The following is a 27,708-nucleotide window of genomic DNA, read 5'->3' as shown; positions in this document are numbered from 1 at the left end:
ACAAATAAATTTAAATAATTTTATCAATATTTATGAGAGGCCCCATCTGTGGGCAATGAGGCTAACATAGAGAAAAAAACCATCTAGGTGGTGAAAGGCCAGTGTCCAGGTTTGGACACACACATCTCAGAGATTTGGGTCTTTGTCTTCCCCTCCTTTCCTACCTTTGCCTCAATCCTTACCCATCTGCAGACTTAGACTTGAGATTTTTTTTTGTATAAAGGAATAAAACCTCTGAATCAACAATGGTGTCTAAAATGAAAACACCCTTGGAGACATTCATTCATTCATATGTGCACCAAGTTTCAAAACATATTGATCCTTTTCTGAGATAATTTTCTGATGAGAGGAGAGAAGAATAAAAGGGACTTGGCCGGGCTCGGTGGCTCACGCCTGTAATCCCAGCACTTTGGGAGGCCGAGATGGGCAGATCACGAAGTCAGGAGATCGAGACCATCCTGGCTAACACGGTGAAACCCCGTCTCTACTAAAAAAACAAAAAAAATTAGCCGGGCATGGTGGCAGGCGCCTGTAGTCCCAGCTACTCGGGAGGCTGAGGCAGGAGAATGGCGTGAACCCAGGAGGCGGAGCTTGCAGTGAGCCGAGATCGCGCCACTGCACTCCAGCCTGGGCGACAGAGTGAGACTCCATCTCAAAAAAAAAAAAGGGGGGCACTCAGTAGGGAGAGGAGAAATATCAAAGTGGGAGTCTGAGAGTGTGCAGAGCAACATTGTTCCTTTGTAGGCAGGTACACTGGTTGTATTAGGGTTCTCTAGAGGGACAGAACTAATAGGATGTATGTATATAAGAAGGGGAATTTATTAAGAAGTGACACACAATCACAACAACAGGCCGTCTACAAGTTGAGGAGCAAGAAAGCCAGTGGTGGATCGGTCCGAGTCTCAAAACCTCAAAATTAGAGAAGCCAACAGTGCAGCCTTCAGTCTGTGGCCAAAGGCCCGAAAGTCCCTGGCAAACCATTGGTATACATCTAGGAGTCCAAAAGCTGAAGAACTTGCAGTCCGATGTTCGAGGGCAGGAAGCATCCTGAGAGCATGGGAGAAAGATGAAGTCCGGAAGACTCAGCAAGTCTAGTCCTTCCACGTTCCTCTGCCTGCTTTATCCTAGCCACGCTGGCAGCTGATTAGATGGTGCCTACCCAGACTGAGGGTGGGTTTGCTTCTCCCAATCCACTGACTCAAATGTTAATCTCCTTTGGCAACACCCTCACAGACACACCCAGGAGCAATACTTTGCATCCTTCGAACCAATCAAGTTGACACTCAATATTAACCATCACACTGAGTTCAGACGGCAGCTCTGCCTCTTACAAAGTGTTGAACACATCCTTTTAGCAGATCGGGCTTCAATTTCCTCATCTGAAAATGTACTTAATACGTAATAGTACTTACCTCATAGTGTTATTTAGAGTGCTAATCAGCTAATATGTGTAAAGCAACTGGAACAATGCTTAGCAAACAGTAAGTACTATAAAAGTATTAGCTTCTGTTATTATTTGCAATTTAGCCCAGGCTGTGGAGTTTTGTACAGAGTTTTATGTACCCATTTCCCAGATCACCCCTTCCTTTGAGAATGGTTTGCTATGGTCTATGTTTGTGTTCCCTGCAAATTCCTGTGTTGAAATCTTAACTCCCAGGGTGATGGCATTAGGAGAGGGGAGCTTTCCGAGGTGATTAGGTCATGAGGGCAGCGTCTCCATGAATGGGATTAGTGGCCTTATAAAACAGGCCTCAGGGAGCTTGTTTGCCCCTTCTACCACATGAGGACTCAGCCAGAAGGCACTATTTATGAACCAGGAAACCGACCCACATTAAACACCAGGCACTCTGTCAGCATCTTGATGTTGGACTTCCAGCCTCCAGAACTGAGAAATAAATTTCTGTTGTTTCCAAGCTTCCCAGTTTACAGTACGTTGTTATAGCAGCCCCAACAGATTAAAACAACAACAACAAAAAAAAAAAAAACATGGTTACAATGCAGAACTCCATGGTGGGCTCAGGTTTGCTCTCCTCCCATCTCCCAATCCTGATGTTGGGAGTCTATTGACTCTTAGGAGGTGGGTTTGTTTATGGTTTGTCCTCCTTGTCCAGCCTACAGTTCTTTCTGCTAGTACTTTTAAGCCCTGGTTAAGTCATTGAAAAGCACCAATTACAGACTTACATAACTGTGTCAGGAGCATTTCTCTGAGGGATTTGCTCACCCCTCGGAGTCAGTTGCCCAGGGAAACAAGCTGGCGATGTCACAAGGCATCCACTTCTAGTTCTTCCTCAGTTCCCTTCTGGGGAGCCTGAGTCAGAGCCTAGTCCTGCATGCTGCCTAGCCCAGCCACGTCTCATCCTATTCATGGCAGAGCAGGGACTCTCACCCTCTCCCAGCAATGTCTAACGTCAGGTATATTGGGGTCATGGCCATGGTAAGGATGGTCTCCTGTGCTGCTTCTTCCCTCCCAGGGCACAGAAATGCCTATGCAAATGGAGTGTCTAGGACAGCCCTGGGTTACTCTTGGTTCTCTAGGGTATAGTTACAAAACTGAAAAAAAAAAAAAGAAAAGAAACCGTTGGAGCTGCTCCCTGGAGGATCAAAGGTTGTTGCAGACTTTCTAGAATCTCAGAGACCTCAGGAGCAAAATTACAGCACACTTTTCCTTTCTACTGTTCATGCCCTAAGCACACCCATGATCTGGTTTATCAACCTGCTCCTCCTTTTCTCAAGAGATAAGGTTGCAACTTCCTTGTTATATGCAAATGAAAAGAAAAGAGACTACAGCCATGGAAGTATTTCGCTAGATTTTCCTAGTATTTCATGCTTACTTCATTTAACCATGCCCCTGCCCCAGTGCCCTAGTGAAACAGTACAATGTACAGCTCTTGCATTGCTACCTGCCCTTCTCAAAGCCCACATGTTGTATTTTATGCAAATCTACAGATTATCTATCATTATCTAAATGCAGTCATCTGAAAACCAGCAGTAATCCTGCCTCTGAAGTTTATCAGGAAAGGAGCTTAAAAGAGAACCAAATTCAGCCTGTATTGGAACTCTCAGTCCCAGAGGGGTGTGGTTTATAGCTCTCCGGCCTGCTGTTGGACTTCGGCTGTGACCCACAGAAGGACGCCAGAAAGTACTCAAGACATTCACGGTGCCCCGGTCAGCACTCGCCATGACGAAGACTTCTACATGCATATACCACTTCCTTGTTCTGAGCTGGTATACTTTCCTCAATTATTACATCTCACAGGAAGGAAAAGACGAGGTGAAACCCAAAATCTTGGCAAATGGTGCAAGGTGGAAATACATGACGCTGCTTAATCTGGTAAGTCCATATGTCCGTACCAGGAACCGATCCATTTCTCTAGAATATCAGTGCTGCCACACATACCATCTTTGGATTTTATTAAATACACAATTTTGTTATTTGTCTTCCTTCTTCACCGTTTTGTGAGTTTTGGGTTTTTTGTTTACTTAACAATTTGCTCTGATAAACCCAATTTGGAAATTATCTATAGTTAACATTTCTATGCTGGCTCATTGTTAAATGCTCTCTTGAAAAAAAAAATCTCATCTTGGAGCTCTTTTCAGATGAGCTCAAAGAGGGGACCATGCTAATGGTTTCACCATGGGATTAACTACAAATGCAGGAGGCATTTTGAACTTTGCTTGGGGAAGTCTGTGAAGAGAAGGCAGAGTGGCGTATGGTGTGTAGGAAGTGTAATTTCCAATGAAGGAATAATGCCATTTTACAGCACACACAGACTAACAGATTTATCTAAGAAAAGCAAACACATTTTGCCATGTTCAGCTCCCACCTCAATTTTTTATAGGTTCAGGCTCCATCTTAAAGGACAAATCACCCAACCGAATGGCAAATACACATTTTCAACTATTTAAAAACCAATCTTATGACTTACTCCTTACTTGTCTTCCTAACCTGGCTGACTGCATTCTGATGAAGTGTGAATGAATGGGAGAAAAGCAGATTATGAAAAATACTTTGAGGAATAGGTTAAAAAAATACTTTTAAAGTTAAAAGCTAATAATGGGGAATCATTTGGGGATGTGAATTAATATTTGAGGTTTTTGACTAAAATCTTGGGTGCCACATAAACATCTGTTTTCAGAATTGTAATCCTCATTTGACAAGCGGAGAATGTATGTGGTCAGAAACTGTGACACTCTGAAATGCTAAGGACGTGGAAATGGAGAGAGTTAAAATCAAAGAGGCCCAAAGTGGCTGCTTCCTCCTCACTGGTTGGTTAGTGGCCTCTTGATTTGGGCCTGAAAAATTGGAACCCTGAACACAGCTCTAGTGTCTTTGAAAACTTCAAGGTGACTACTTGTTTCAATCATGGAATTTTATGAGAAAAACAAACAGATACAAAACAAAAAATGTTTTTTGTATAACTAGGAGTGCCACGGTAAACAACAACAACAACAAAAAACCACACACACACACGCGCATACACACACACCCCTAAGGTTTGTGTCTCTATTGGCTTTCTATGAAAAACAGTCCACTAAAAGGGAAGTGTGTCTGTAGTTAGGACTGACTTTCTAATAAAATCCAATTCCAGTATGAATGTCCTACCTCACACTATGTGTGGCTAAGAATAGATTTATCACCACACTCATTAACTAGCTCCCTTACTTCTTTGTATACACACACACACACACCTGATCCTGACTTTTTAATTCTAGCTCACCTACATTTCCAAGAGCCCTTATTTTCCAAGAGTGAGAAAAGTCTCTTATCTTGTCAATGATACTATCATTTCCTGGTGTTAATCCCAATTTTGCTTCCCTGATTGATCAGCTACCAAATCCTATTAGTTTTTCCTTTTACTAAGTTCATCCTTTCTTCTTCAACCTTACTGTCTCTCTCATTCCAGGCTTATATTAAGCCTATCTGGATGACCATATCATCTCTTTACTGTCCATTCATGGTCCAATCCAGCCACTCAGATTCCAAATTAATCTTCTCAAAGCACTGGTTTTGGTTTGTTTTTTAATACCATGACCTGGATCTAAAAGTGTGGTCTGCTGCTCAGGAAACCACAGTGGCTCCCTCCTGCCTCATGGACCCAATGTCAAACTCCCAATTCAAGAGCTCACCTGCCCAACCAGCCTTTCAGGTTCCCTCTCCCTGGGAGGCTGGTCTCTTCTGCAGTAAGGACTGCGTCTCACTAGTATTGGTCCCTGGGCTTCCTGCTGTCACTTCTCTGCCCAATGTTCTCTCTATCCTTAGAAGAAAGGCCTACTTACCTCCCTCCACCACATTGCTTCTTTCATAGAACATTGGGAATCACATATACTCCTCCCAAATCCTTGCTGACCAACTCCAGTCCAAATTTCCTTTTCCTTTCTCTGATTTTCACAGCATCTCTCAGTCTCTGCTGATTTATATGTAGTATTGTTTTCTAATTCCCTCTCTCCCTGCCATGTGAGTCTTAACATTCCAATCAAACTTTGGCTCCAAAACAGAAGTTTTTTTTTATCTTAGGTCTTTGCCAACCCTAACCGTCTATATTTCTACCTTGAATTCAGCACAGTGGCTGGCACAGGATACCCAGATATTAAAAAGCTGCAACTTGGTACGTTGACGTGACCTCAGCCTTTCTGCATCCTCAAGCAGTCCCTCTCTTCTGGTATCTTCTGGCCCTCGGAAATAAGCTGAGAGGGGCTTGCCTGTGGTGATTTTCTTTCTGAGCTCCATTAGGAGTCATCTTGAAAGTGTGACCTAATGAAATGCTTCCCAACTGGTGAAGATGGGTTGAGTGTATTTCAGAGGATCGATTTAATGTAGATTTCGAATATGTTGCTTAAGGTGAAATATTGGACCTGCAAATGTCTAGCTCTTGAGATCTCATGGGCTGATTAATGGTTGTGTCTCCTAATGATTAATTAGTGTTCATTCATGACTAATTAATTGGTGGTTGTGTTTATTAAGTCATAAAGGTCTCACAACTTACGCTCACATTCTTATATTTATTTTACCTCAGCTTGGGGAAGTTAGTATCCAGTCCTGATTACCAGAAAATTTACACCCCTCCTCGTAAACAGCTTGAATTTCTAATTGGCTGAGTATCATTTTTGTCCCCTTTGTAAGAGCAAAGCCCCCTTTTGTGCCAGTTGGCATTGGGAGCATTGCCCCAGTTCCCCTTGAAGCTATCCCAGGGGACTGGAAGGGGAGACAGACAGGAGACAGGAGACAGGAGACAGACAGGAGTTGCACTGAGCTACTCCCCTGGGGTTGGTGGTAGTGGCTAAGGTGCCATTGAGAATTGGTCAGGGTGACCCATTTCTGACTAAGGAGAGTGAAGGTAGGAGAGGACAGATAGGAGTCTCTGCCTAATAAGAGAGTAAACTGACCTCAGTGAAGGGGCCACTGATTCCCTGCTGGGAGGGAGAGGTGGTATTTCACAATGGTTACAATTGCGATCTCTGGGATGGTACCTCAGTCCCACTGCTTACTGCCCCCGAGACCCTGGGCTAGGCACTTCTTTGTGTCTTTCATTTCCACATCTGTCAAATAGAAATAAAAATAGTACCTAACCATAGGGTAGCCATGGGGGAGAAATGATCTGACAGGTGGGAAGCGCTCAGAATGGCGTCAGCAGGGTGTTAGGCAGTGGACAGTGGGGAGAGAAGATGGGGAGGTGATGGTGAACTTCTCTGGGTAGAGAAGGTGATGCAGGAGGGTGACTTAGTAGAACATCAGTCTCCTCACTGAGCACCTAGGTTGTTGTGGGGTGGAGGCCAGCAGGAGTCATCCACCCCCTTCCCCTTCATGGCTCCTATTTCTCCCTCCCCGAGCTGCATGCCCCATCTTCCCAGCTGGAGAAGGACCACTGTCGAGCCACTGCTCTCCCTGCTGTAGCTGCCCGCAGGCACCAGGCAGTCCTGGTGGTAGAGTCTGCAGGCTCCAGCAGACAGCCATGCAGAATGGGGAACCCCAGAGGCTAGGCGTGAGACCAAGGCAGTGCCATGGGTGTCCTCAAGCTGCTTAGGTTGGCTTAGATCATCCAGTGCCCGAGTCCTCCACAAATGCTATGTCCCTTGCTCTCTGTCCACCCCATTTCCATCCAGGGACTGTCCCTAATCCCAGAGAATATGAGCTAGGGGGTTTAGGGCAAGGCTCAGCAGCCACAGCTTGGCTTGCAGAATTCATTCAGTTTATTAGGGTTTCCTCTTTTTAAAGATAAACTTCCTTCTGAAACATTGTTAGAGGTGGGGCCACATAACTGGGATCTCCAGGGGAGATTCTGAGTGGGCCCCTCCCTCCCCACACCCCTGACACCCCCTTCAACAACAGAAGCATGACCTTTCCCTCCCTTTTCATAAGTTGCCCAAGCCCCAGGCAGCTCCGTCGTCATCACCCTCAACTTCTCATGATGACAACAGTGGCAATACCACATAAGTCCTTGGGGTTGCTGGCCTGGGGCTGGGGGAACAGAGGAGCTGGGAGGCCTCTATGGGTCTAAACTTCAAGGCAGCCTGTGAACAGTGAGAAGATGGGGTTGAATTTATAGTATGGCACCCACTTCAACACTTGGGGGACCAACCTTAAGTAATAATCTATGGCACTATTTATTTATTTATTTATTTATTTTTGAGATGGAATCTCTCTCTGTTCCCCCAGGCTGGAGTGCAGTGGCACAATCTTGGCTCACTGTAACCTCTGCCTCCTGGGTTCAGGTAATTCTCCTGCCTCAGCCTCCTCAGTAGCTGAGACTACAGCATGCACCACCATGCCTGGCTAATTTTTTTTGTATTTTTAGTAGAGATGGGGTTGCACCATGTTGGCCAGGTTGGTCTCAAACTCCTGACCTTGTGATCCGCCTGCCTTGGCCTCCCAAAGTGCTGGGATTACAGGCGTGAGCCACCGCACCCAACCCCTATGGCACTCTTCAGCAACATGGAGTCAGAAATACACTTAACTATTTCTGCCTCACAAAGATGCACTTCAATAGCTGAAAGGGTAAGGACTGAGAGAACTATGTGATAGTCACCACCAGCACCCAAAATAAAGCAGCTATAAATTATTGAGCAAGTAACTCTGACAGCATTTTGGTAGGTTCTTTGGACGCAGTATAGAGATGAGTGATTGAAGACCTGGCTTCTGAAGCCAGAACACTGGCTGTGCTCACTTGCTGTGTGATTTTGAGTGAGTTGCCTAACTTCTCTGTGCTTCAGTTTTCTCACGTGCAGTGGATACTCTGATAAGGCACCCAGATCCTCATACCTCCCCAGTGCTGAGGTACTCAGTCCCCAGCTCTCAGGAGTGTTGGCTGCTGATGTTGCAAAGCTGAGATCCCCTCCCAGAATTGCCCTCAGCAGAAGGGAGCTGCCTCGACCAAGGTTTAGGCCCCTCCCTGGCGTTGCTGCCTGCCATAACTGGCATCCAATATGGGGTGCAAATGCTGCACTCCCGGACAGCTCTGAAGGAGCAGCTCAGCTCAGAGCTCCTCAAGGGATCAGCTGATTCCATGCAACTGCCCAGCACTTAGCCTCCCCACTTCAATCCTTCTCCCTTTTTGCCTCTTGTAGATGTCTGAGAGCGTTCTTCAGTGAACATCCTGCAGGCACATCTCAGAATCTCAGATTGCTTCCCACGGAACCCGACCTGCATCGTGTAAAATACCAAACATACAGGAAAGGTTTCTCTCCCTTCTCTTCCTCCTCCCCCTTCTCCTCATCATCTTCTTCCACTTCTTCTTTTCCTAATTCCAGATAAAGACACTAACACAGAGCTTTCCCTGGCCTGTATTATGTTCTGGTACCTAACCAACAATTTCTGTACCTAACTGACATTCCGTGAATGTTGGTTGAATGAGTGAATGACCAGAACATGGTTCTAACAGGCATGAGGCCATCCCATCATGAAGGTGTTTTATCCCACAGCCACCCTACTGCTGTACTGAAGCCCATTGTCCTCAGCTATGCGACATTGGCCAAGCACTCTGGTACTTCTTTCCAACCTGTCCCTTGATGCTCTTGGTCTCATTTTTCTCTTCATTATTCCAAACTGTGGTTCTGCACATTCTTTCTCCTCCTGTGTTCTTTATTGCATCCTTTAATCTCAGTTTCTTAAGTTAAATATGTATGAATGATGACAGAAATCCTATATTCCATACGAATACAGATATACTTGGCAAAGTACCTGCCCCAAATACAACCACCACTGTTATATAAAGGACTCATCACAGCCCCCAATTGCTGTTTTCTTCTGGTGTAGTCTTCCACCGCAAATTCTTGCATCATTTCGAAGGAGAGAAATAAGAAAGTCCCGCCTGGCTGAGTCAGGCACAGTCCTGAGTTAGGTGTTGGATTACTTGACTCATCCAATAAGACTTGTAATGTCTTGCTCAGGAAACTTGTGGAATCTCCCTCCCTGGAATTACTTTTTAAATAGAAGAAATTCTCATTTCCTAAGGTAGTTTAAAGAGAGAGGGCTCTGGCTTAAAGGCAAGAGATAAGCTTGATGACTTGGAAAGGCTAAGCTTCCACGATTTGAAGATTTTTGTGGGTTTGTGAAAACACATGAATGTAAAAACTAAATATCCTTTAACTGCAGTTTTTTGAATTGCATTAGTTATTTAAAAGTGTCAATTCAGCTTTGTCGCAGGTGTTAGTTTGTCAGCTAGCAACAGAAACAAAAGACAGCTAACGAACTCAGAGAAGCAGCATTTCAGGAAAAGGCACAGAACACGCAGTGGGAACAGAATTAGGGAAGAACCAGGAGGAAGGATAAATCAGGGAGCAGCAGGTCTGAAATAAACTTAGAATAAGTAGATGCCGTTACGTCTGGGCTTTTCTGGGCGGCCAAAATAGCTGTGAAATGTAAATGATAGTAATTTTGTTGTAAGAGTCTCAAAAGAAGACCAGTTGTGGCGATCATATTTTAATGCTACTGTATAGTTTCCTAGGGCTGCCGTAACAAACTACCATGGACTGGGCTTACACAACAGAAATTGATTTTCTCATAGTTCTGGAGGCTGGAAGTTGAAGATGTGGGCAAGGTCGGTTTCTCCTGAGGCCTCTGTCCTTGGCTTGCAGATGGCCGCCTTCTCCCTGTGCCCTCACGTGGTCTTCCCTCTGTGTGTGTCTGTAGTCCTCATCTCCCTTTCTGATAAGGACACCAGTCATAGTGAATTAGGGTGCACCATCATGACCTCATTTTAACTTCATCACCACTTTAATACAGTCATATTCTGAGGTCCTGGAGGTTAGGATTTCGACATATGAATTTGGTGGTGGTTGGTGGGGGATATAAATTAGCCCATAACAGCTAACATTGCCTCCCCTGATCGCTCCGTCTGTTATCGTGAGTCAAGCTCATCGTGAGTTTTATAAACATTGCATCGTCTTTGGAGAATAAGCAGACCATTCCGGTGGGATGGGCTGATCCACACCTGTCCCTGCTGCCCTCCTGGAAGCCTCCCCATGGAGCCTGGGAGAGGCTCTCTCGCTCTCCGTGTGCCCCAGCTGCTCCTGGCAGCCCCTTCACGCCCCAGCTCTTGCAGGTTTCTTTTCCTTGGCAGCTCCCTAGTGCCTCCCTCCTGAGCCCCCACGCGGGGGTTCCACCTGCTTCTGGTGAATTCGGACAAAGACGCCTCAATGTTGAGTAAGCTCGATGGCGACAGGGCTGCCTGGCACACACCAATGGGCACCTAGAGAGGCCCGTGTGCCATAAGCCTGAGAAGTAACCGTGAGCTGGGGTGGAGAGGGAGAGGGGACTGACAAGTTGGAGGTGTAAAGCAAGTTTTTATTGATGGAGAAGGCCTGGAGGATCTGAGTAATGCGTTCTTTCCCCCAATCCGATTTCCACATCCTGTGGCTGGGAGAGGCAGGAGAAAGTCAGGAGGAGCTTGACTCACGATGACTCTAGGAAGCTCCAGCCTGAGGAAAGCAGGTCACATGGACTTCACACGCCGGGCGGAGGCGGCCTCTCCCCAGAGAGGGAAGGCCTGGCCCAGGCTCAGGATGGGATTAATTGCCCTGCTGATAGAACAGCGCGGGCCTCTTCCCCTGGGCCCAAGCCTATGCCTCCTCTTCCTAACTACAGCAGCAGCCTGGCCTGCTGCGGCCTGAGCGGCTGGAAGTGAAACCAGGGTGAGGCGAGGCTACTGGTGGGGGAGGGAGAGAGGAGGGAACTTCTCCCAACTCCCTGTGCAAATGACTACACATCCAAATTCTGCAGCCCTGAGGCTGTGAATGTCAAAATCAGCAGCAATAATGAGAAGTATTAGGGTGGCAACCCCTTCCTGCCATTTAAAGCTGTTGCCCCACCCCTCCCTGAGACACCGCTTTCTGGTTCGAAAGCTCCTCCACCCCAGGGCCCATGATTTCCTATCTTCTGGCTCTTCTACCCCCTGGTCGTTCTTTAGTACCTTTGTGTCCCTTTCCCCTCCTGTCCCTTAGACAAGGACCTTTCCCTGCTGTTTGCTGCCTACTTTTCTGTTCTCCCCTCTCTCCTCTCTCCCTTTCCTGCAATCTTGTTCCACAGGAGGGCTCAACAGCCTGCATCTCCCCAGCCCCGCCTCTCTTGAGACTGCAGGGTCTGAATTTCCAAACGGAAGTTCCTCCAGGCAGGTGGTTCTCAGCCTCAGCTGCCCGTGATTAAAATCACCTGGGAGGATTTTAAAAATCCCAACCCCTAGGCCCTAGCCCCAGACTGATTACATTAGAATCTCTGGGGGTGGGAATCAGGCACCGGTGTTTTGTGAAGTTGTCGTTCATTCTCCCACCTGGAGATAATTGTCTCTCTTCTGACCTCCCACAATGCTTTATCTGAACTACGCTCAGAAACCTGATATTTTTTTTTATTTTTTAGAAGTCTAGCTCAAGAACAGGACTGCTGGGTTTGACATCTACCAGCCAGGAAGCTTTAGGCAGGTTTGTTTCCTCGTTTGTAAAATGGTGGTAGGCGGGGGGTCTAATGATAGCACTTGGCTCATAAGGTTGTTACGAGAATGAAACACATAGTTCAGTGCCTGGCACATACCAAGTAATGAATAAAAGTCCGCTTTATAGCTTCGAGTAGTAAGATTTTTGAGTGCTAAACTTGTGTCTCATTCAGTGGTTCTAGCTTTAGCCTACATAAAGATTAAATAATCTTTTTCTACATTTAAAATCTGTATTTTATATTCTGTAAAGTGTATCTTAATAAGGTTGGCCAAAAATTTCTTTTTTTTTTTTTAACTTTTATTTTACATTCAAGGGTACATTTGCAGGTTTGTTATATAAGTATAGATTATTTTGTGACCCGGGTAATAAGCTTAGTACCCAATAGGTAGTTTTTCAATTTCTCCCCTCATCCCACCCAGATAAACAGTCTTTAACAAGCTCTGGAGAAGCTTCTTAAAAAACAAACTCTTGGACCCCATTTCCAGAGATTTTGATTCCGTAGTCTGGGATAGGATGGAGGTCCTGCATTTCTAACAAGCTCCTGGGTGATGGGTGTAGCTGGTCTGACCCACCTCTGTATCATTTCCTGCCTACGCCCTCAGCCCAGGAGCAGCATGTGGCTGACTTTGCTACGTCTTTCCTAGAGTCCAGAGCTCAAAGATTGTTCCCCAACAGCCACCTTGATCAATCCCCAGCCCAGCTCCCCAGGCTCTAGAACCTTCCTGACTTATACCCTAAAAGCAGAGTCCAGACCACCCCTCTTGTACCAGTCCAGGGCTTTCAAGGATTTGGATGGATTCTGTCGCAAGCCTAACTCAACCCCACCCCCCAAACTCCATATCTTCATGACCTACCAGTCCTTAAATGAGAAACCACAGAACTGTACAAAGCAACAAGAATGTACAAAGCTTGCCTTCCATATCGTATTACTTTCTTGAAAAATACCCTCCTTCTCTTTCTCCTGGCTTTGGGGACCACACAGCACTTAGTAACCCACCAGCGCTCATGGCTTGCTCTATCCCCTTGGATTTAAATTGCTGCCACGGCCAGATTGTCTCGGTGAGGCCTGCAGGTACCCTATTTAAGGAAGAAAGTGCACCGGCTCTTCTTCGGCTGAGCAAGGCACCCTTTTGTGTGCCTTTCTTGGGAGAGCACAGAGATTCGTGGTGGTGCTCTTGACCTGATTCCAGTTTCTCTAGTGAGATTTCAGCACTAGGCATTTTTCCTAATTTTCCTTCCCAGGAAGACTCCTGACTCTGTCCACCCTGTATCTGCCTCTTTGCCTTTGAGCTGTTTATTTGGTTCTTCCAACCTCTGTGCCGTCAAGGTATCCATCTCCTTACATTCCCCTTTTAGGCTGACTCTTTATTTTGTTTCCATGTTAGCTCAAGTCCATTGCACTAAATACCGTACACATTATTGTCCCCTAAACAAATTTACTCAATCAGTCTTAGCGAGCAGGGTCAGGACCCAATGAGCTGGAAGCCCAGCCCTTGAATTGGCTGTCAACCAAAACAACCCAACAGCCCTCTTCCTCTCAAAGCCACATTACTCTCAGAGGGATGGAGTTTTCCATCAGTGAAGAAGGTATTAATTAAAGTAAATGAAAGTGCCCTCATTTGTTGTAATGGATTTAGCTCTTGCAGACCATTTTCTACGGGGTCACCTGCCTGGATGATGTGCTGAAAAGAACCAAAGGGGGAAAAGACGTTAAGTTCCTAACTGCCTTCAGAGACCTGCTTTTCACCACACTGGCTTTTCCTGTATCCACGGTAAGTTACAAAGATGTGTGCATAATCTAACAGAAACGTGCATATGGACAGACGCTTCTCCTGGGCAGCCAAGCTGTTTGGGAGCCCATAATTGGAAACCACACCCACTGCATTTACAACAATGTCCTGTCTGAGGACTGCGCCACATTGCCCAGTGTCTTTAGGAAATATGGCACATTAGTGATCAGCTTTATCACTAGCTTTTGTACCTCTGCAAAGGCTTGGTACAAGGTCCTTATTGCTGTCTAATGGGGAAGTTTGAAAGACCTTTCTTAATCAAAATACAACTGAGACAACCTTGGTTCCATCAGGGTGATGGGAATGGAGAGCCCTGGGGAGGGAGATGATGAATTTTCCCCTTTTACACATCTTGTTTCACTTGCTACGATAAGTATATGTTACTTCTGCAAGTGGAAAACCATCAAATAATTTTTTTTTTGAAAAGAGATATGAGACCTTCAAAGGTGGCACATGGAAAAGACAACCGAGGAGAGAAAGACAGCCTGGTGTGGGGTACACAGTGGGTGCCTCATTCATGTTGCTGAGTGGATGGATGTCAGGAAGAAGTGAGACATATGGCAGGGACAGTAAACTGGTATGCTGATGCCATCCACATTTCTATGACATTGTTCATGTTTTCCATTCGTTAGCTAGAATGGAAATAAACAGAGATCAGGCATGCTGGCTGCCCAGCAGGGCCTATAATTAGAAATGACTACCTTCTTCTACCTGTCATTGTCCTGCTTCCTATAGTACAGAACTTAATTTAAATGCAAAATGCAACTCTCCAAGCCCTAGTGAGTTCTCTGATAACAAAGCAAGGACACCTATTACTTTGCAGGATACCTCTACCTCTGCCCACGTAAAATCTTCTAATGACCAAGCTTTTTGGTTTTGGGGGGTAGGGGAGGGGTTTGAGATAAAGTCTCACTCTGTTGCCCAGACTGGAGTGCAGTGGTGTGATCTCGATTCACTGCAGCCTCAACCTCCCAGGCTCAAGTGATCCTCCTGTCTCACCTTCCCAAGTAGCTGGTACTACAGGTGTGTGCTATCACACCTGGCTACTTTTTTGTATTTTTGGTAGAGACATGGTTTTGCCATGTCGCCCAGGCTGATCTTGAACTCCTGAGCTCAAGTGATCTGCCTGCCTTGGCCTCCCAAAGTGCTAGGATTACAGGCATGAGCCACCAAGTCTGGCTATAGCCAAGTTTTTAAAATCAGCAATGAAGTCTGTTTATTTTTTAAGGCTTAGAAATGGAGTGTGTGAAATGTCAGAAGATAGGAAGATCAGAAGTTTAATAGTTTTTAACTTCCTTATCTATGCGTTGACTTCGTAGCATAGAGGATAGATGCTTTGACAAGAGAGGCAAGGAGTACAAGAGGAGATCAATTCAAAGTTCTGAGCACCAGGGAGATCCAGCCCTCAGTCAGCTAGCTTGTACATTTTCCTGGGAGCTTGGCACTTATGGTTCTCAGCCTTCCTGCTTCCCCTAGCCATGCCTATTTAGAGGGTGGACAAGGAACATGTATGACTCAAGCCACTCCATGTGCCTACTCTCAGCATTCCTGGTGAAAGTTTAGAAAAAGAAGTAATTGGTTAAAATAAATGACTAATGGTCTGGGAATCCTGTTTATTCGTATCTTCTCTGCCTGCCACGATGACAAATAATTGATCTCTAACTCTCTGGCACATTGAGGAATCCCCAGAAAAAGCAGATATAGCAATGAAATAAAGGGAAGAATGCTTATTGTAGAATTATTATAATGTATATGTACTACATTCCTACAATGTATATGTAAGATATCTTTAAAATGGTTGTCTGTTTTTATTTAGCTGTGTTTCCTTGATTATCTTAGAAAGCTCTGATTAAAAACAAGCCTAATGATGCTATTTTTTGTGTTTTATTTTCCAGTTTGTATTTTTGGCATTCTGGATCCTCTTTCTCTACAATCGAGATCTCATTTACCCCAAGGTCCTAGATACTGTCATCCCAGTGTGGCTGAATCATGCAATGGTGAGTGAGGGGAAAATTCAGTGAACTCAGAACACCAATAGGCTCTGTACTGAAAACTCCACAGTGCCTTATCTATGTTTCCAAATGTCTCAATTCCCAGCATCCAATCTACCTCATCACTGTTTATTTAAAGGGCATATTGAAGGTATGAAATGAACACAAGCCAGTGCTATAATTACAGTGAGTCTACTGAGAACACAGGAGATGTCCAGGTGAGAGTCTGCCATGTTGCTTAGGAAGTCATTGAAAAGACACACAGTTCTGAGAGGACAGGCCTGAAAGAGAAGTGACTTCTGCAAATATGTCATAAACTTCCGATGTGTGGATGGAATGAAGTAAGCTTTAAAAAAAAAAAGCCCACCCCAACATCCAAAGAATATCTCATAGCTGAGCAGCAGCTACTTAAGTAACACACTTTGTCACGATTCTGCATCACAAATGGGATTAACATTTACATATTTCTAGGAATACATTTCCATTTGGTTTTTTATTCAGGCTTGTGTTTTGGAGAGGCCAAATAGTAAACAGAGGCTGTTCTGAGATTTTTAGGTCACTGGAACCTGAATATCAGTAACAGGGACCCAAACAAGCAGGGCTGGCATGAGGTTGCCAGGTCTCGGTTGGAGGAGGATAACTGAATCATCGGCACAATGTGAACAAAGTAATTGTTCAAAGACCTAACTCAGCTTCTCGATACTTACGAATGTATTTCCACATCAACCAGGAGATTATAAAAAGGTCTCAGGTTCTCTGAAAGTAATGACATTTAAATACCCAGAGGATAGCTGGGTGTGGTGGCACGCTCCTGTAATCCCAGCTACACAGGAGGCTGAGGCAGGAGAATCGCTTGAACCTGGGAGGCGGAGGTTGCAGTGAGCCAAGATCGCACCATTGCACTTCAGCCTGGGCAACAAGAGTGAAACTCTGCCTAAAAAAAAAAAAAAAAAAAACCAGGGGAAAGGCACAAGGAAGTGGCATGTCAAGACTCCTCAAAAGTTCACTCACAGACTTTCTTCTACCCTCACTCTTGCCCATCTTTCCATGGTCTTAAAACTCACAAGATGACCAACTCAGAAAAACAACTCAGTCCACTAACACTGCCCCTGCCACAAGCCCCAGTCTCCAGAAAAAAACTAATTTCAGCTTAAATTTTGTGCTCAGTGAGTTATTGATGATTGACTGACTAATAGACCACAGCTCTGAACTCTTTTGGAGTTCAGGACCAGAACTACCTTACAGAAGTCTGACCTCTCAGGAACCCTCCTCCTCTCAGCTTTTTCTTGTCAAACTCTTCACCTTCCCAGTTTCCCATGAATGTTAATCTGAGACACTGATGTAGTGAATATTCCTGCTTTTTTTTTTTTTTTTTAAAGAAATGGTACTTTATATTGTACAAAGCATGTTTTTCAGGTATGGGCTCATTTAATGCACACAGCCTTCTTTAGAGAACTACTATAATCCTGATTTTTACAAATGAAAAAATAAGATAAAATAAAAGCTCAGAGAGGATAAGTGATGTGCCTGAGGCCACTGAACTCATAGGAGGCACAGCTAGGATGGAAATCCGAGGCTAATGCACCCTTCGTTGCCTTTTGCTGCAGTAAGTCCAGAACTTGTGATTCGATCTGGTTTTGTTTCATAATTCACCAGGCAATCAAAAGGACCTCGCTTTGCTTGATCAATATAGCAAAGTGTGAATTCTTACTTAAAAAACAAAAAAAAAACGAATCCTCATCTGTATGCTACTAAGCCAAAATTCTAAGAAAATGAAGAGATTTGAAACTACTGGCTGAGCTAGCTGTTACTAAAATAATAACAAAGCAGAGTCTTATAAGTATCTTTTATGTGGGGCCAAATGCACCTAGCAAACACCTTCTCAAGGTTTGTGTGCTCATCTTGTAGCTTTTTTCACAATGACTACCATCTCCCCCCACTTTAGGGTTGATGTAAAGTTGGATTTCTTTCAAATAGTTATGATGATGGTGTCCAATATTTGTGACCTTGCTAAATAAACAGCCATATGGATTTGTGATAATTTTGGAAGCAGAGAGCTGGATAACATACATCACATCCGTGAGCTAATTAGCAAGGCAGATACTGTGCAACGGAGATGCTTAAATATTTTTGTGCCTCACAAGCTGAGGGGTGCTGTGGACCTTGCCCCTTGCCCTTTGGTCATTCAAGTAACCTGAATCCCTCAGAGAAAAGGAGCAAGGGTCAAAGGAAGTGGAACAATGGTGACAAGGAGAGAAGAGGAGGAGGAAGCTACCCTAGGTCATATACAGATGTTTCTGTGTTTCTCTTAGTTTGATTGAAGAAACTCTCAACAGATCCATCTCTAGGAAAAATGTTGGTATCAGCAAAATTGGCCTTAGGTGTCCCTAACACAGTCATCCCCAAACTTCCTGCCTTCTTTTGGTGTCTGCTCCAAATTAAGTGTCCTAATAACTATATCTCATCTCTGTCTTCTAGACTGTGTTCCTTGTTCTGGACATTTTCTGTCCCCACTATTAAATGCTCTTGGCCTATTGCCTCAAGGAATGTTCTCTGCCAAGTTCTTAAATACTAGGGTGAACTCATGGTAGAAATGGCTGCTACTGTGTCAGTTTGTTAACATTTCCCACATTTTGCCAGTGCCTGTCCATGACAGTCCAAAGGAAGGAATACAATTCTGGGAAATCACCACTATGGCAGCCAGAGTAATGATGGGCAGTCCGGCTGGGCATTTGGTACTAGGTGCCTCTGCGTGGGGCTAGCCCTGTCCCCTGTACAGCTCCTTTTTCCTTTCCACAGTAGAAGAACAATTGCCTTCCATCGCCAGTGCCATGCTGTCCTGAAAGCTTCTTTGATTTCTCAACACTCCCTGTGTTTGCTATTTTAGCCTTAGCTTTGGAATATTTTCCCCATTGCCATTTATGATGCTGCCCCAGTTGTTATGAGTAGTATCTGTCAAAGTAAGAAATACCACTCTCCCCTTGGACACAGTGTGGTTGTAGGACCTTCATGATTAATCAAGTCTTTGGACTGCTCCCAGCTCAACCCTTGCAGCTCATTGGAAACTTGTCATTGCAGCAGGACTGTTCTAAGCAGATTGTGTCTCTAACAGACATTTTCCTGCCTTTGTTATGTATTCAGACTAAATAGAAACATCAGTGAGATATTTGCATCCACCGTGGACAGGGCACCTTAATTAAAGTAGATCAATCTGACTGTTTTAGTGCTAAGCAGTTCTCCAGTCTTCATAAAACAAGGGAAAGAACAGCAAAGTAGCCCTTCAGGTTTTGCCAGGAAAACATTAACTCCTCAGGTCTTATCTAAATGCCTACTAAAGATAGAATCAGAGCAGACAGATTTAAATAGCAGTAAGAGGACTCTCAGTAACTGAGAAAATTATCAGATCCTAACCCGAGGGGAGCTGGGGGACTTATTTCTCTGGAAATCAACCTAAATTGTTCAGGTCGCCCCAAAGGAGAGGTGAAATAGATCAGAGAACTCCTCAGAGCCCCTTCTATCTTTGAAAATAGTACATGATTATTGAGAATGTGTGTGCAAACTTCAACAGCTGTCAAGGACTGCATGAATGTAAGGTATTCTCATGTAAAACTTAAGAATTCCCAGCCAAGATCCACTAGCTTATTCTCAATCCATGATCACAGAGTCTTAGAACTAAAAAAGTTTCATTGATGTTAAGGGGGGTTTCAAAACAATCTGCTGTTGAGAGACAGGACTTTCCCTGGCTCTTTAAATTGGAGAAAGTCCCAAATACAGCCACCTAGTTATTTAATTAGTTGTCATTTATTCACTTGAAAAAGAGCAGTTAAGTACCACTATGTGTGTGACACTATGATTGATATTTAATGAGGGTTTTGACATCTAGCAATCTTAAATCTGGTTGAGTCTAATGTACACACACGAAGTTGAAATAGTGAGTGAATGCTTACACAAGGCAGTGGCATAGTGGTGTTAGGCGGAGGGACATGGTTATTGCTGAAGGAAGAACATGGACAGGAGGGGTTCTGTGCCCTACGTGTCCTGGCCTGACTGTAACTCATGAGCAAGGCATGGCTAGTTGGCCTGGATGGCCTTTGAGTCCCCTCCCAGGGATGTGCTGGGAAGTCAAAATGCCCAGGGAGTAAAACTTAAAATCTTCTAGTTTCTCCCTCAGTCATAGCATGCAAGATGATATCATTAGCATTCTGACCCAATCACAGATTTTTCTCTGCCACCCATAAGCTTGGTGTGAAATTGTTGGGCTGCTAAGTGGGGGTGAGTAAGGTCAGCCACCCTTCATCCCAAGCATTGCAAACTCCTCCCACCCTTCCTGATTCCTCACCCTCAATTCAGCCCCAGCCCTGGGCATAGGTCACCCACAGTCTACATACCTTGGTACAACTCAGTGGTTTTCAACCTTGAGGGAAGAGGCTCCTCTGTGAACCTGAAAATATCTATAGACTGTTTTTCCAGGAAAACACAAATACCCATAAAATTTTGTGTACAATTTTAGGAGGCTCATGAGCCCTCCAAATTCCATTTATGGGCCTCTTACCTAGAACACCTGACATAACTGAACATACACTTGAAAAGAAGGTCCCCAGATGATTTCCATTGCTGAGTTCAAATCAAAAAGACAAAATGAAGAATCACTCATTTGAAAATCACTCATATGTGCTTTGGGCTGTTGTGTCCTTATGTGGGTGACAGGAAAAACATCAAATATGGTCCCTAATCTTAAGAAATTTAAAAGAGATATTATATACCTAATCTAATATGCAATATAGCTAAGATGTATAATAATAAGCAAGACATTTGATTTTAACATAAGGAAGTGCTAAAAAGTATTTATCAGATGCCTGCTATGTACAAGGCCCTATTCTAAGAGCTGAAGATGCAGTAATGAACAAGACCATCGAAAAGATCTGTCCTTGTGGACTGTACACACATCCCAGTGGGGAAGATAAGCAGTAAACACACAATAAATAGGGCGAGAGAACGGAGTGGTGTGTGGGTGGGTGTGTTTGTGTAAAAAAAGCAGGTTTAATAGCATGCAGGGAAATTATGGTGGCCAAGGGATGCCTCTATGATGAGCTGATATTTTAATAAAAATTCGGATAGGGTGAAGGAAACAGCCACAGGACATTCTGGCAGAAGAAAGGCTCAGGCAGCAGAACAGTGACTTTAAAAAGCCTCCAAGGAAATACTGGCATCTCTAAAAAACAAGAAGACCAGCATGGCTGGTTCAGAATGAGGAGGGAGGAGATAAGAGGGTGTAGCCAGGATTCAGATTATGCCTTATGTGACTTGCAAGGAGTTTGCATTTTATTCTGAGTATGACAGAAAGTCACCTCTTCAGGGACACCTTCTTTGTCCCTCCCTAACATACATGTATATACTTAATAATCCATATGGCAAAAAGAAAGAGAAAATATTTTTAGCCTAAGCCACAGGGAAGGAGTATGGATACAGAGGCTTGGGAGGTGCAAGGATTGTGAATAAGGAAATCAATTGTTCCATTTAGGCACGTGAGTTTTAGATGCCTGTTAGATAATGATGTCAAGACGTGGAACAGGCAGCTGGACATAGTGCTTGCTGTAGCTTGGACACGTGTAGGGTAGCTTTCTGGGATGGTGACATACATCTGATTATCTTCATTATGCAGATTGTTTTTAAAGTTAAATTTAATAAAATCACCTAGGGGGTAGTTATGGTTAGATAAGATATTCCAGGAGACTAAGTCTTGGAATACTCCAGCCTTCAGTGTTTGGGAGGAAGGGGAGGGAGATTCAACAAAGGAGATCGTGAAGGAGGTGTCAGTCAGCTAGGAGGAAACCTAGTGCAGTGTCGTCTCTTGGAGCTCAGTGTAAAAATGTTTCAAGAAGGAGGAAGTATTTCATGTCCAAAGCTGCTGAGAGGTGAATATGATGACCTTGTAAGAGGACTCAAGTCAGACTTTTCCACTGGACTTGGCAATTTCGTACTCGCTGGTGACCTGTTCAAGGGCAGTTTTGAGAGTATGTGGGGGGAGGATAGAGCCTTGGTTATGCTCTGTCCTTGTGGACTATACACACATCCCAGTGGGGAAGATAAGCAGTAAACACACAATAAATAAACAAGGTGAGAGAACAGAGTAGTGTGCTTGTTGCTATTATAAATTAATGCAAATTTCGTAACTGAACACAGTACAAATGTGTTATCTTAATGTTTGGAGGTCAGAAGTTCAAAATGGATTGTATGGGAGGAAATCCAGATACCAGCAGAGTGGCATTCGTTCTGGAGTCTGTGGAGGAGACTCTGTTTCCTTACTTCTTCCAGGCAGACCACTTAACCTTCCTTGGCTCATAGCCCTTTCCTCCTCCTTCAAAGCACACCACTCCAGCCTCTGCTTCCACCATCTTCGCATCACCTTTTTTTCTGCCTCTGCCATTCCCACCTCCCTCTTATAAGGACCCCTGGGATTTCAATGGACCCATCCAGATGACTCAAGATAGCCTCTTAATCTTAAAATCCTTAATTTAATTACATCTTCAATGTCTCCTTTGTCATGCAAGGTAACATATCAACATATTCACAGGTTCCAGGGATTAGGACATAGACATCTTTGGGGACCATTATTCAGCCTCCTATGCTATAAGATAACACCACTGAATGCAAACCTAGGTCTCTGCATTGTAACCCTTTTCACCCCAGTTTTGAAAAGGCTGTCTTACACTACGTATAGCAAAACTCATGTAATAATGACCTCTATTCTAAGTATTTTCTTTTTTAAAAAAAAAAGTTTTGCAGTTACCTATCAATAGAAAAAGTAAGGCACTACATATATAATTTGATAGAGATTGTATGATACAGATGCAAAGTGTGGTAAAAGTAGAAAAGGTAAAGCTCAGAATGGCTGGTCAGAGAAGGAGATATCAGATCTCAAAGGATATTGATAAGTAGTGATCAGTAGGATATTGATAAAGGTGACAGCACATTCCCAAATATTGACAGTGTCAAATTCAGGTTTTTCCAAAAGGTTCTTCTACTCCTCCTCTTCCTTTCCACTTCCCCTCTCTGCCCCTGTTCCCTCAAAGAGAATTGCTGGCTAAACGTCAGTCTTCCAAGGGGCCCAACAAAAGACACTGCTTGGCATCTCGCTAGTGAACAGTAGGCCTCCCTTTGCAAATGTCACTTGATATGAGTCACTACGCCAGCCCCATCTCACTCCCTGCCAGGTGAGCAGGATTGCCCTTCCTCCATACTGCCTAAAGGAATATTGGCCTCAATTATATTCTCTGCAACATGGGCCTGGAACATGAGCAGGGCAAGTTGATCAGAAGAAGAGAAGCAAGAGAGTAAAGGCTTTATTTACTCCAAGACGTGGGACAGCATGCTTTCTGAACTATCACAGAGCAGACTAATGGATTGTGACCAGATGTTCCTTTTTGCAGCCAGAATCAATGCCCCACCTTACCACCTTCTCAACGTACCAACACCACCCTGAAGTGCTTCATGTAGGGTATTAAAAAGCCACTTTCTTTCTTTATTATTATTTATTTATTTATTTTATTATTATTATAATTTAAGTTTTAGGGTACATGTGCACAACGTGCAGGTTAGTTACATATGTATACATGTGCCATGTTGGTGTGCTGCACCCATTAACTCGTCATTTAGCATTAGGTATAACTCCTAATGCTATCCGTCCCCCCTCCCCCCACCCCACAACAGTCCCCGGTGTGTGATGTTCCCCTTCCTGTGTCCATGTGTTCTCATTGTTCAATTCCCACCTATGAGTGAGAACATGCGGTGTTTGGTTTTTTGTCCTTGCGATAGTTTGCTGAGAATGAAAAAACAGCCACTTTCTTTAGAGACCATGGAGAAAACCTGGAGGCTGTGTTTCACGTAGCTACACATACGGGGATTCTCGTTTTAAAGAGTGATGCTGCATGACTCTGCTTCCACTGCCAAAGCATTAACCCAACAACCAATATTCATTAAAATCTCATCATGTGCTGGGCACAGAGTGGGCACCATTTGGGCTAGCAGGGGATAAAAGACAATATTCCCATCATGAAAATATAAAAAGTCAAAGAACAAGCCACAAGATGCTGTCAAAGAGTGCAGAATAAGGTCCAATGAATGCCATGAGCATACTTCTAAAGGGAAGGTCACTTCCCACTGCACAGATTAGAACAGATGATGAATGAGTTGGAGATTTGAGCTGCAGTTCAAAGGTTGGATAGAAAAGACAGCAAGTGATGTCCAAGTATGAGGAATATTGAGCCGAAGGAGAGAAATGTCTGAGCCCAAGGCAGGCTCAGGGCACCATGAGTAAGTAGATCAGCGTATTTGTTTCCTAGGCTGCCATAATAAAGCACCGCAACTGGTGCTTTATTAACAGAAATGTATTCTCACACAGTTCTGGAGGCTAAGTGTCCGAAACCAAGGTGCTGGCAGAGCCATACTCTCTCAGAAGGCTCCAGATGAGAATCTACTCCATGCCTTCTTCAGCTTCTGGTGTTGCCAGCAGTCCTTGGCTTGTAGACACATCACTGCTGTCTCTGCCCTGTCATCACATGACATTTCCCCTGTTTGTGTGTCTGTCTTTACCTCTTCCTCCTTGCAGATATGTGCCTCTGTGCCTCTTCTCCTTTTTTATAAGGATACCAACCAGATTGGTTTAAGGTCCCCTACTCCAGTGTGACCTCATCTTAATTAATTACATTTGCATTTGTTTCCAAATGAGGTAACATTCTGAGATTCCAGGAATGACATGAATTTTGAGGACACTATTTAACCTAGTACAGTTAGTTTGGCAAGAGCAAAGGTATCAAAGAGGGGAAAAGATATCAAAGAGGAGAAACAGACGTGGGGTCAGATATTGAAGGGCATGAATGCTAAGGATTTTGTTTCTATTCTGTAGGCAAAGGAGATTGATAGAAGGTTTTGAACTTGGAATAGTCTCTACCTTCAAGTGCTCATAATTAGAGAGTAAAAGATTGGGGGGATTTAAGAGATGTTGCCATCATATAGGGTGGGTTAGCGTTGGAATCACTTCCATGACTTACTAAAAAAAATCAAAAATCAAAAGCTCTCCCTGAATTTCAGACTCTACATTTCTTTTGTAGGGAAACACTGGAAATATACTGTATATTATTTTTCCTTTATTCTGATTTCCAGGCAAAAGAAGAAGAGAGTAAAAATATATTTCTGATACACACTTAAAATGCCCATTTTGGTTCTGTTAATACAACATTCATTATCTTTGTAAATTGCTTGTAATCTGCGTTGGTTGTGATCTGAGTCAGTGTTAGTTGCTATCAAATAGTGAGCCCTAATTCATCTTCCCTTGTGTTGCTTCCTGGAGACATAAATGTCAACCTAGAATCATAGAGCTGAAATGCCTCAATCTCTACAAACCGCTCACCTTGCAGAAGAGGAAACTGAGGTTTGAGTAGTTTATTCAACTTTCCCAAGACCACAGAACTGATTAGTGATAGAGCTGGGTCTAGAATATGATCCAAAGTCATAAACCTGTGTTTTCTCTAATATTCATGTGCTTAATACATCCCTTACTCAAGGCAAGCCCAGTCCCATAGTCAGAAAAAAAATAAATTTCTTCCTCCATAATCTTTGTATAAACACATAGCCAGCATCTACTATCTGCATAGTTTTCCTTTACTCTATTCCTTAACTCACTGTTAATTAAACTTTTTTTTGAGATAATTGTAGATTTACATGTAAGTGTAAGAAATCATAGAGGTCTTGTGTGCTCTTTGCCCAGTTTCCCCCAATGGTAACATCTCAATGCATTTTTTAAATGACACTTTTCCAAGGTAGGGCGTATGAAATGTCTTTAAAATCACAATCTCAAAAGCAACTGTTTCACATCAAGTCACCCAACTGTGATTCCCCATCCCTTGTACCATTAAATTATTATTATTATTATTATTATTATTCTTTGAGACACAGTCTCGCTTTGTCACCTAGGCTGGAGAGCAATGGCTTGATCTCCACTCACTGCAGCCTCAGCCTCCCAAGTAGCCAGACTTACAGGCACATGGGCACATGCAACGCCTGGCTAATTTTTTGTGTTTGCTAGAGATGGGGTTTCACCATGTTGAATTCCTGAGCTCAAGCGACCCACCTGCCTCAGCCTAACAAAGTGTTGGGATTACAGATGTGAGCCACTAGGTCCAACCCCCTTGTACCATTACATTCTAAAATCTGCTCTTGCCATATTCTAGACCAGGTCTACATGAGAAAGAGAAAACATGACTGGCAACAATGACCAGCAAATAGTATTGGGAAATAACTTCTCATGTGAGTCTAGGGAGAATAGAGATACATAAACTAAGCCAATGTATGAATGTCTCCATGGCATCCCGAGGGGAAGGCCCTTGTTCAGAGCATTGCTAAACATGTACCAAAGCTCCCAAGCAGAAATAAAGTGGAATCATTCACCACACCCAGATATTTACTTGGATATCATTTCAGGTTTTAGCATTACAGTGTTATTGATGGGTGGTTCCTTGTTTAGAAACAGCTTTCTAGCCACCCTTTTTTAAAAAATTCATTCCACTAACTTCCTAACCTAGAGTAGGTCAGAATCTTTTCCGTCATTTACCTGGGAAACACTGAGACACTGAATGCCTTAAATGCCACAGTGAAATCAGAAGCTAAACTGGGATGAGGAAGCAGAGTTACCTGAATAACCACAATAAAGCCATTTTGCCTCTCAAGAAATCTTAAGCTAAACAGAGGAAAGTCTAATAGTGAACACGTCCAGAGGACGACCAGTCCACTGGTGGTTTTCCATAGCTAGAACCAGGCACTCACTGTGTTTGCTTTCTTCATCTCTGGAGAGCAGGGACCAGGATGATGAAAGCATGCCTTTTCTTTTTTTCCTCCTTTTAATCCCAATTCAAAGAACTTCCAATGTATGCTCAAGAGTAGCATATTTTTAAAATTCCATTATTCAGTGATTTCGTATTATCAACAGGCTGCTTTTTAAACAGAAGAAAACCAGTAAAAAAAAAAAAAATTCTAATTTCTCAATCAAGGTCAAAGGTTTTTAGTGATCAAAAAAGTATAGATGTCTTCTGAGAAGTTACTAGGAATTTTAGTAATGAAAATTATTCAGTGACCTTGAGGGCTTGCTAGTGAGTCCCTCTCCTGTGTGAATCAACCAGTGCTCACATCCATGGCAACCATGTGTAACACCCCAACGGGAAGAATGACTTGATGCTGGAGAATAACCAGTCTGGAGAAACTCATAACAGAAGATCCTAAATCTCTCTGAAATACTAAGAGCAAAAACTAAAAATCTAAGTGGAAGGAAAGAGCCAAACTCCCATGATCTCAAGACAGACGTGAAAAATCCCCGAGAGCAGCCTGCTGGGCGGATGAGAGCGCCTTCTCTGCCAGGTTAGAACTGACACTCCTCTTCCTAATTAAATAGCCAGCACAGAAAAGGCCCTGCCATGCTTCTGGTTGCTTAATAACCCCAGAGGCAGACACGCTGTAGGCTGTGGAGTTCCGTCCTTGCCTTGAATAGGGAGCTTCTGACAGGTTCTCAACCAGCCCCCACACCTTGTTCCTGGTCTCATCATCTTCTCTGCCTACTAAGAAGCCACTTATGCCTAATCGGAAATTTGAATTTGTCCAATTCCTCTGTCTTCCTCCCACCTCCAGGTCCTTGGATTACCAGCCAGTGGAATAATTCTGCAGAGCATTTCCTGGTAGTCCTCTTGATAGTGTAATTACACTTGCCCATGTATTACACGTCCGTCACGTGGATCCTTAGCTCTTAGATATTTCTCATCTTGAGTTTCTGAATTTTCAGCTCTGCCCTTTATCTTCCTCTCCCAATCCAAGATCCAAGTCCATTTATATAGAGAAGGTCCTTGTTTTGCCATCTCCCTCCTCAATCTCTTCAACTCTTTCAACCTATCATTGGCCTACCTACCTTAGCTTCATCCCCTTTCTGTCACTCTCATGCATTTGCTGGATTTATCGTTTCC

The 27,708-nt window shown here is 43.8% G+C and overlaps 1 protein-coding gene across 8 annotated transcripts in view; it reads left to right on the top strand.

Moving 5' to 3' along the window:
• Positions 1 to 206: 206 nt before the first annotated feature.
• ADTRP (androgen dependent TFPI regulating protein) overlaps positions 207 to 27,708 on the top strand; it is a 71,328-nt gene continuing 43,826 nt past the window's right edge. Inside the window, exons 1-4 of one of the 8 annotated variants that reach the window (XM_055113182.2) lie at positions 208 to 2,412; positions 2,947 to 3,331; positions 13,560 to 13,694; positions 15,608 to 15,709. In XM_055113182.2, the coding sequence (XP_054969157.1) occupies positions 3,179 to 3,331; positions 13,560 to 13,694; positions 15,608 to 15,709 (390 nt within the window). In that variant the 5' untranslated portion in view covers positions 208 to 2,412; positions 2,947 to 3,178. Of the gene's footprint in view, positions 3,332 to 11,856; positions 11,911 to 13,559; positions 13,695 to 15,607; positions 15,710 to 27,708 lie in introns of all 8 variants that reach the window. The other 7 variants (XM_055113181.2, XM_034961441.3, XM_055113185.2 and 4 more) reach the window with 7 other exon arrangements.

The sequence above is a fragment of the Pan paniscus genome, chromosome 5 (genome assembly GCF_029289425.2).
Source record: "Pan paniscus chromosome 5, NHGRI_mPanPan1-v2.0_pri, whole genome shotgun sequence".
Taxonomy (NCBI): Eukaryota; Metazoa; Chordata; class Mammalia; order Primates; family Hominidae; genus Pan; species Pan paniscus.
The sequence above is the reverse complement of the archived record's forward strand: the minus strand, read 5'-3'. Positions and strand labels throughout refer to the sequence as shown.